Source organism: Trachemys scripta, chromosome 2 (genome assembly GCF_013100865.1).
Source record: "Trachemys scripta elegans isolate TJP31775 chromosome 2, CAS_Tse_1.0, whole genome shotgun sequence".
Lineage (NCBI taxonomy): Eukaryota > Metazoa > Chordata > Testudines > Emydidae > Trachemys > Trachemys scripta.
In genome coordinates this window covers 67718745-67729293 of record NC_048299.1, presented here as the reverse complement: position 1 = coordinate 67729293, position 10549 = coordinate 67718745, and the positions used below count along the sequence as shown (strand labels likewise).

General features: G+C 41.8%; 1 protein-coding gene across 6 annotated transcripts in view; it reads right to left on the bottom strand.

Moving 5' to 3' along the window:
- Positions 1–2651: 2651 nt before the first annotated feature.
- The window catches only part of NR1D2 (nuclear receptor subfamily 1 group D member 2), a 31474-nt gene continuing 23576 nt past the window's right edge, over positions 2652–10549 (bottom strand). For 5 of the 6 annotated variants that reach the window (XM_034760779.1, XM_034760780.1, XM_034760782.1 and 2 more), the window contains 2 exons: positions 8972–9182; positions 2652–6863 (listed from right to left, as the gene is read on the bottom strand). In XM_034760779.1, coding sequence (XP_034616670.1) covers positions 6667–6863; positions 8972–9182 — 408 coding nt within the window. In that variant the 3' untranslated portion in view covers positions 2652–6666. The remainder of the gene's footprint in view (positions 6864–8971; positions 9183–10549) is intronic. The other variant, XR_004644475.1, reaches the window with a different exon arrangement.

Sequence of the window (10549 nt, the reverse complement as noted above, 5' to 3'; positions counted from 1 at the left end):
CTCTCTCTTATTTGGGAAACTAGCCTTTTGAAGCCTTTTCTGCAGAAAGGCAAGAGCATAGGTTCTGAGAAGGCTGGGTTCAATCTGCCGCTGCAGGGATCTCAAGTGGTTTCAGGAAACTCAGATGGGCAGGTAAATGAGTAGCAGTCAGGACTAGGTGAGGTTATTTATAAAAGAAGGGGAATCATTGAGTTATTCAAAAGCTACCAGGAATTGTGCTGCCATGGAGTGGGCTGTAGGGGAGTACAGGAAGGAAGGCACAGATCTGCCCTGGTATAGCTGTTCTCCTGCTGATGTCAAGGATTCCCAATATTGTGGTTCCCAGACCTGCGCTTTGTTAAGCGAGCCCCATCCTGCCAGACTAATTGAACATCCAGGGGAAGAGCCTTGCAAACAAGGGGAGGGGCAGTCTTGATCCTGTGCTATCACGTGCCAGCTGGTCCCTTTGCAACTAGCACCAGTGCTGAATCACAACTGGCACTTGTGTGCAGGCCGGGCTCACTGTAAGAGCAGCACTGAGCTGGACCACCCATTAAATTAACTACTGCCAAACGATAATTAATGCTTCAGTAGTGGCCACTGTGAATTAGGTGCTGCCAAATACAGAGGCAGAGCCACTCCCTGCCCTGAAGTGCATATAAAAACAAATATAGCAGAGCGGCACCAATTTGCACTTTTAAGTCCATGCATCAAACTAGCCACCAGAGGGGGCTCATACACGCCACTGAATAGCTCGGCAGCATAGTAAGGAAGTGCTACAAAGGTACCGCTAGTGGCAAGGTGCTAGTATGGATTACGCTGGTGACTTTGTATAAGGGAAAGTACAGAAAAGGGCTGATAGGAAGACAGAAATAAAGCAACCACAGAAAAAAGTCCTGAGCTAAGGGGAAGAGATGAACAAGGGAGTCTAGCTGAGCAATGTGGGTGGGGGAAATAATATGGGTGAAAGGTGAAGAGAAGCCATCTGATTGGAAACAGCCCCTGCTCCAAGTCCCAGCCACAAGTGAGGGTTTGCCTCAGAAGAACCTGCTCAGGCGCTGGTAAGTGCAGCCCCGTTAAATGAGGTGCAGCTGAACTGTGGGGCCCAGTGTACAGGACAGCATGCTAGGTAAGCAGCTCCTTAGCCAGACGCCCACATAGAAATCTTCCCTGCCCGGGCACCTGTGCAGCACGGGCTTTACAAGCTAGCTGGAACACTATGGTCTTTGGCCATGATGCTCAGGAATGCCGCTCCTACACTTGGAGCAGGAGTGGGAGATTTGAGGGGTAAGGGGCACCTTTAAGCCACCTTTGTGCTCCCACTGTTCTGGGGACATACAGAGGCCTACCCAGCCCTAAAGTAAGATAGAGTGGCCCCTGTGAATAGCCATAGTGTGCTTGGATGATGCCTCCACGCCCTCCAGTACACCAGAGGCTGGGAGCAGGGCCAGTGCAGAGCTTTTCCTCCAGTGGTTCTACACCAGTTTGGGCAGTGTGAATGGGCCATATCTGCTGAATCTGAAGTGCATTTAAACTTCCAGAATGGCATAAAGGGGCAATTGAGAATTATGGTGCTTGTCTCATTAAAAAAATGTTTTCTGTATGTAAAGTGTACTACATTAAAAAAATATAACAAGAACAAGATGTCAATTACCCTATGCAGCAATCACCTCTAGTGCTCCCTGTCCTCAGCTTACAAAACATGACCTGTAAATGAAGGCCAGTCAAGGAAAACGGCTCTAACATTTTACAGCATTTTATAAATAGCTTTTGGCCACCTCCCCATTAGTATCACCTGAGAGACGTAGGTAACAGAAACTGCAGTTAAAGGCAGCCTGTAGAGTTTTCGGCTTGAGTCATCCTGATGCAAGAGAATGTTAGGAACCCACCCATGGAATAATTCATGTCACACCATGAGGAAGTGTAAAGTGTGAGGCTTAACTTCAAATTTGTGCATAGTCTCACTGCAGTGTGTTTACTGTTACACACGAGCACTGAAGCTGGCCCTAAACTGTTACCGGTAAATGGAAGGTGATGTCAACTTGGAAAATCTTAACCAATTTTTTGGTAATCCTTAAGCGGTGGGCATTTTGCTAAATGTGATTTTTTTTTTTTTTTTTAAAGACAGGTTTGAGGCCTGAGAGGGCCCTCTTTACCCCCCCCCCCCCAAAAAATTAAAAATGTGACATATTTTTAACATAGGGGAAAAAGTAACTAAAAAATGCCTTTATGGTTTTCCCATATATAAATACACACACACACACACAAATTGGCTTTGAGTTGAGCATAAGCATGACCAATTACAACACAAAAGGTAAACGGGGAAATAACTTGAGTGTTTGAAAACAGGGGCTCAGAAAGGAGTACCTATCTCAATCTTAACTACAGTGTGACCACCCTGATGCAGGACTTCTGTACATGTTAATTGCAACTTCTTTTAACACATTTCATTTGCCTCTCCTCCTGTTTACGAGCACACAAGTGGACCATGGTGATGTTACTTGAGAACAATTTATTAAGACAGAAGACTCTCAGGAGAGTCACCATCTGTGTTCACTTCAACCTAAACAGGAATTCAAAGATTAAGGGCTTGGAAAGCTCTTCAGGGGAAGGATGCAATGATTACTTCCACTTACTTTTAGTAAGTGTTTAACAATTAAAACACAAAGCAGTTGGTTAGAAATCATCTTTATTCTCCATACCTCCCACACAGTTTTTAGATGATGGTTCAGAAACAGGATGAGATACTGTCTATGCCCATGCTCATTTATACTTTAATAATACATTGTACCCAGATATTGACTACAATATTAGATCCGTTTTCCTTGTAAAAGGTACCATTTATTTCTGTTAATGCATGAACAACTGGAAATCAGAATTTCGGACCAAGGCAAGGCAAGATCCTCATTTGAAGCAGCACTGTCAACTTGAAATCTTGTTAGTTTCTCCAAATGAATTAAAAGTAATTTCTCATCTGGCTCCCTGCCTATTTTGGAGGACTTTGTCACTCTCCTCCTCCCTTCCCCCATGCTGCTGTGTGTGAGATTCCCACAAAGTGGGAAACTTCCCAAGGCCCATGCTTAAGTGCTCTGCTTAAGGCTGGGAGTCTGCAATGAGCTCCCCTCAGACCCCCTCCCTGCACCAGCACAGAACACCACTGGAGTCACAAAGATTCCCTGTGGGCACAGGTTTCAGACCATGAGGAGCTCACTGCAGGGCTGAAGGATTTGGTGGACAGCCACGCTACACGGCAAGCAGTGCCAATACACAAAATACTGCCAAATGCACAAAGCCAAATGTCAAGAGTTGTCTCTCTTTTCTTTCAATAATGGTGGTTTTAGAGTGTGTGATTATTTTGTTTAGCAGCAGCAGCTACACAATTTTCAGGGAAATTTGACAGTGCCCCTTTAAATTGTGTTTCCAGCTCTCCAGAACCGATAGCTTGAAATGATAAACGCTTCATTGACATTCTACAAATTTTAAATTGGAAAATCAAAGCTAATCAGTTGCTTTTGTGTGCACTTGTCTCCCTGAGACTAGTTTTACAGAAAACAAACCATGTACCCTACTCAGTTACAATGCAGTGAAGAGGTTTTAAATTAGCATTAAAATGATAGAAATCTATTCCTACCCTGTTTGTAATAATAAATCATCTGCAACTAACCAACCATTCATCCACCTTGCAGGAAAAATCAGTATCTTATGCCACTGTAAATCAGTGTAGCTCCACTGACCTTACACCAGCTGGCATTCTGATTTGTTGTGCAGTGGCATATGGACTGTTCCTCCCCGATGTAGACTTTATATGTATAGCAATACATAACAGCATGGAAACAGCTTTGTTTGCTGACATAATGCCCATATTTAATCTTTTTAAACCTGTAAAATCAGAGGAACATTTCAATAAATTCATACAGTACGTTATATTAATCATTCCGCAAAAGTCCCATCTACAGTGTCCTGCCTGAAGATGATTATCTCAGCATTTAACAAGTGTATAACCAGTGACACAGTAAAAGAAAGAGCTCACAAGACATGGCTAATGTCACTTTTGTTTGAAGTTCAGTTACAGAGCTCACAAAATAAGAGCCATTTTGAATAGCTTTTTCTTTTTCATCAAACCTTTCAGCATGAATCTGGGGTTTTTTCAGCTGATATAAGTTCTGTTTGCATTACATGTAGGAAGATTTCATTCAAATGAAATTGCACAAGTCAGAATATCTATCTAGTGCATATATATTGAACCTAACTAAAATTTGAATAAGCAATACTTACACAGTCCTGGTTATACATTCCTAAAGGCTTAATAATAATAAGTTTTAAAAGAAAGAGAGAGAGAGATGGTGAAGAGGCCTCTATAAGAAGCCCAAAATCAGGGGTCAGTTTGACCGTCACTTTTGAAATAGGGTTTATGAAAGAGCCACCTTGATTCCTTGCAGAAACAAATGATGCACTTGTGTCCTTTCATAAATGTGCATTTTAGAATATAAGTTAAGCTCTAAAACTAATATTGGTTGAATGCAGTGTTTACAGAAACAAGGGGGAAATGCCCTAGAAATGTAATCTGCTGAAAACATTTTAAAAAGGGGGGCCGTTCTCCAGTGGTTGAAGTAGTTTGAAACAGCAGGAGAGTTCTCGCCCCACCAGCTGAGGAGGAGGGGGAGCTATTGGGAAAGGCTGCACCCCTCTGCTTTTTGGAAAAGCAAGGATAGAGCTGCATTCTTTCCAGATACCCTTTAGTCTGGCTCCCTTGCCATTCACTTTTGGGCAGAACTCATCACTTTCAACTGAGATTTCTGCTTAAGAACTGATGGCCCAATGTTCATGCTACAGTGCAACCTCTCACCCCACTGCCGTTAGCGGCAAAACTGCCATTGACTTGTATGGTGTAGAATCAGATCTCCAGGGCCTGATCCAAATCCCACTGAAGTCATTGGGAAGACTCGTGTTGACTTCAACCGGCTTTGAAGCAGGTCCATAGCGTTTTGAACCTGCAAGGTTAATGGGAGTTCTGCCATCAGGTTTGTGGGATTGTACCCTTACACATCACATTAACCCTTTAGCAACAACCCTCTATCAGTTGACAACAATTAGTGTTAGACAATTTTAAGACCTTAGAGGGTCAAACTTGAACATAAGTCAATTAAACATGAAGGTAAAAAGAGCATTTTCCACTCCCACACTATATGACAGTAACATGACTATTTATAACATTACTGCTTTGGCATTTTAAATCACAAGTCTGTGGTGTCACTTCCTGCTATAACAGAAGAAACGCAACTCTACGAGGAACCCCCTTTCTAGGGTGGAAAGTAGCAGAATACAAAACAGACCCTCAAGTTTGGGAATTTTTGTGTCTGGAATAAATAGAGCCCCAAACCTCTGTTTTGTTAAGCGAGTCATGATATCCAACAATCGAGTGCACCTGTTTTGCGTACACAAAACATGTTCTTTAAAAAGCATGCAGCTCCAATATTTATATACATATTAATGCTGCGGGGAAAATAACATGAAAAGACAGAGGTGTCTCTCACAATTATGTATTCAAATCTTATTTAGCAGTCAAGTAGCAAATTGGTGTAGTGTAAGAAAGAAATGGTCACAGAACATACACATGCAAAAAAAACAAAAAACCAAAAAAACCCAAACAAACCTGTAATCTGGATATTAGATGGATACACTTTTCCTGAAATTTGTCCTTGATTCTTGAGGAGGAATTGATGGATTCTGTTGCTCATCTGGTAGTCAGCTGTACTGAAGGCTTGAATAATGTCCAACAGCTTTTTAACCACTATCAGCACAAGGTAAGAACCTTAGCTGCAACAAATAATCAATCTAATAGTACCCTGAACAATTCTCTTTCAGTTAATAGTTCTCATTATAAAGTTGGACCTGACTGCAATTCTGGTGCCACAGTATTTCTTATATTAACCAATAGAGCCTAGCAATGCAAATTTGCTGTTTTCTAAAAATTATAAACAGTCAGATAATTAGTTCAGCAATAGACAAAGTGCATCTATTTTGGTTCTTTCCATAGATCAGCTGCATTTGCAAGTTTAACTCCTTCACAGTTTAAAATATTGTGAAGAAATTATGTCTATATTTTTATGTAGAACAATTTATATACATACACAAATATATATACACAAACACACAATTCTGTACTTTATATAGTCATTAACACCAACTATGTATCTATTTACATTATATACAGATGGCGTGTGTATGTCCACTAAATGATGACGTGGACTGGAAATATTCCATGAAATTTCATGGAGTAAGAACAGTGAAACCATGAGTGAATTAGTAAGAGCTTTCCAGACAAGCAGGACTACATGAGTTAGATATGGGAAAGCCCAACTGTCATTTCTCTCATTTCCCACACAGCTACTATGCTTTTGATTTTCACCAGCGGAAGCTGACAGGTCTTTCTGTTGAGTGAAAAACTTAACAGTCAACATACTGATGATTCTGGGTATCTTGACAAACTCTGAATGCCACATTGCTAACCACTGAAAGTACTCCCTCTGAAGTGTTATTGCAGGGTTACGGAATATCTACCAATCACTCAGAGTCAATGAGGTTTTCTTCTCCAACAAGTTGTACAAACATATATAAATAAATATTTTAGCACAAAATATATAGCTTAACATGAGGCAAGTTCATGTATAAATAAGAGCTAAAGGCCTATGGGTGAACTTTAAAGGCCAAGAGTTCCTCAGAGTGCATGTTGTTTAAGGAACGCAAGTCAGGTAATTTCAAAAGAAGTTTTGTAAAAATAGAGGCTTCGTTTGGATGGTTTTTCATAATTAAGGTCCTTAGTGCACGAATTAGTGTCTCCTGCAGCGCCTCCACAGAGTTAACATTTTCTATTCCAGATCGATCTAAAGGGAAAAAGAGGGTAAGAGAAAAGGCAGGCAGACATAGTTTGCAGATAAAAAGCAGTTACGAGTCAGCTGTCCAAATCAACAAATATAGGAAAAAATTTAAGCCAAGACTTTCAAACCTGGGTGCCTCAAGCGAGTCTCCCCACGTCCCTATTTAAACCCTGATTCAGCAAAGCTCAGACATCCTGAGTCAGCAAAGCTCAGACATATTCAGCAAAGCAAAGCACTTATGTACTTTACTGAAGAGAGATGGATTTAAGCACATGCTTGAAGTAAAGTATGTGCTAAAGTGCTTTGCTGAATCAGGACCTTAGTTGCATAATGAAAGTAGCCTAACATTTTGGAGGCGCTGTGCACCCAACAGCTTCCATTGACTTCAACAGGAACCGCAAGTGCTCAGCACTGCAGAAAATCAGGTCTAAGAAAGAATTTAAGAGCCGAGCTCTCAGGTCCTGTTTTTGAAAATCATCGGCTTGGGGAAGCTATCTGAGCCAGGTGTTTGTTGCCCTGATGAATGGAAGCACAGCAAGTTCAACACTTTACAGGACTGGGCCCTATCTCCAGTTACAGTTAGTTAGCAAGCCCTGATAACAGAACACGTCACGGGAGACTGCTGCACTAGAACATGTTTACTATCTAAATTTCTCAACCTCCTTCCCTTTTTCAAGAAAAACTATTCCACTCAGATTCTGCCTGTCTCAAGTACAGAACGTGGGTGCACAGTTTGTGGGAGTGTATAAGGAGCCTTGTCCTCACACTCACATGGCTCAGGTATGGGACCAGGCAAAAATGCAGCCCTTGTACACTTGGGAGAACAAGGACAGCTCCCTCCCTACGCTCCTGGGGCATGTAGAATCAAAAGGTGGATGGGAAGGGAGGCATGGCCCCTGCTCCAGCTTCTCTTATGTATTGGCTAGCAAAATGGGGGACAGGAAGAGAATAAGCTGCATTCCCAAACAGCTGTAGAAGCTGGCCTGCAGTCTCCACCTGCTGGTGCTGTTTTGGTTTTTTAAACACTTAATGTATCACAGCAGCAACATTGGAGAGAATGGGATTACTCACCAGTGGGACTATTCAAGTGAATAATTGCTCACCTATGTGAGTAAGTAGTTTACCATGTGGCCCTTAGAAAATGAATTGCTAGGTCTGATGGTGAACTCAAAAATCAATAACCTGGGAACTGTTTAAGGGCCCAGTCCTGCGTTCCTTGCACCCTGGAAACTCCCAGTGATACTAAGAAAACCATCAAGAGTTTGGGATGTGGCAGGAATACAACTTGGGGCCCAAATCTCAACTCTGACATTTTAGCATTTTATGGCAGCAGAAAACACAATTTGATGGTCTTTAAGGTATTTTGTCAAGTTCCAGACAGACTAAAAGTGACAACTTTAGAAAACTAGGTCAGCTCCAGCAAAGAATTGAGTGTCTCAATTCCCACTGATTTCAATAGTTGAGGTTGTTCATCTTTTTAAAGATTTGATGGGCTCTTCCACTGCACAAGGTATGGTTCACTAAACCCTATTGTTAATACAGGTTCCAATCCAATTGCAAGATTGAGACCTTACCAAAAAAAGTGAAACTACTAAACTATGTACCAGGCTTTGAAGATATCTCTGAGGTAAAAAGGCACCTTGTTCTCCAATTACCTGCACTGGTCTAAGTCAGGAGTAACTTCCCACAAGTCAAGTTACACCTGTGTAAAACTGGATAAGTGAGGGGAAAATCAGGCCCATAGTTCCCACTCTTGACCTATTATTTGTCTGGCTGCGGACACTTTTCGGAAAGGATATTTTACTACAGCAGTGAGACAGCAGCAGCAAAAGCTAGATATTTTTCTTTTCTTTTAAACAGAAGTTTGGGTTCCAGAGTAATAGCAGAAAAGTCCTAAACATCTGCAAATCAGAACTGTTTTTCACATATGCAATTTCCCCCTTGCCAGAGCTGTAAAAGTTTAAACTATAGGCTGCCAGGAATTTAGAGAAGGCCCATTAAATCCTTCAAGCCCACTTAATTTGGCTTAATGGATATATTTTACAGGGGCCTTCGCTCTAATGACAAGTGTATTCGAAGTTTGGCAAAGGTATAGATTAACTTTCTTTCCTTACCAGCAGAGACCAAGACAACTGCCGTAAACAAACTCATTTCCTCATCATTAAGTTGCAGGCCACTTAGTTTCTCGCTAAATTCAAACATGGAGTTGAGTAGATCGCCAGCTCCCATTGAATGCAGATCATCCACACTGTACTTCTTTCCACTAAGAAAGGTGACAGTACGTTCCTTCGCATCAAATAAAGACGCAAACCGTACCATTAAAACCTGGCAAAAGAGAGAAAAGAAAATATAGGTAGATTTGTATAGATCTAAAGAGAAAATAAAACTAATTTTACAACACTCAAATAGTTCATTCCTATCACTTAGCATCTTGATTAGAAATAGACAGTACCCCACTTAGCGCTAAAGAATGATGCAAGGTACATCCATGAAATCTGGAAGAATAAAGAAAATTAGCTGTTGTTTGACGGGGGAGGGGGGATAGCAGAGCTAAAACTTAAGCCTCAGACATCCCGAGCCATAAAGAAAACACTATTCACAAATGCACCAGTATGAGGGCTTGTTTATAGCTACTGAACAAACAAAAATATTCATGGTATTAGAAGAAATGTTTTCTTCGCCCTATGTGTGTGGGTAGCAAGTAACAGTATCAAGATATATCCTCTCCTGCAGTAAACTGGAATAGTTCCATTGATTTCAATGGTGCTATGGTGACTTATATCAGCTGAGGAAGTAGCCCACGGTGTGTTGTCTGTAAAAGTACTATGCCACTGCTGGGTTTTCACAGGCAATGTTAGTGAACCTCAGTGGAAAAGAACAGAATGTGTGTCCTTGGAAAGACTAACACAACAGAGCTTGACATTACACCTTGTCTGTAGCTTCCAACTGGGGATATATTTTTGGTATCGGCACCTCTTTTTTAGCATTTACAACTGTCAAACTTTGCCTCCTTGTTCTCAGCTGCACTGTGAATTTTTTCCATGTGGAATGGTTAGTAAGGTTCCATTTGCTCAATGTTTAATAACTCCCGACATGTTCCATTGTTTAAATATAATGTACAGAACTGCCACCTTCTGACTTAGATAAAATAAAACCAACTTCATTTTAAAATGTCCAACTTGCTTTGTGTTATGGCCTTGATTCCTCGCCCGCCCCACCGCCCCTCAAAAACAAAACAGGCTGCTGGTGTGCAGAGACTGCCTGTCATCCTGACCAGTACTGTCTCACTATTTACCTGCACTCCCCCCATCTGTCTGTATCTACCTGTTGTCTCTTGTCTTATGTTAGTGTGTAAGTTCTTTGGGCAGGGACTGTTGGTAGCACCAGGGCACTTGTACAATGCAAGGTTAGGTCCTTAGGAAAGGGATCCTTGAAGGCCCGGGAAGCTGCCTGGTGCGAAATGCTGGGGGGGAGGAGGGGGTCAGGGTGTTAGGACCAGATCCACAAAGGCATTCGACTGCCTAACTCCTATTGATCTGGGCCTTAAGCAGTTGACTGACAGGCTAGAGCTAGGCACGTCCTTCAGCTCAGGATTCTCAGCTGGACCCTTTCCTGGCATTAAGCACCTAAGCCAGGTCAGCCCATGCCTCAGCAGCCCAAACCCAGACCTTTCTAGTAGAAAACGAGACACA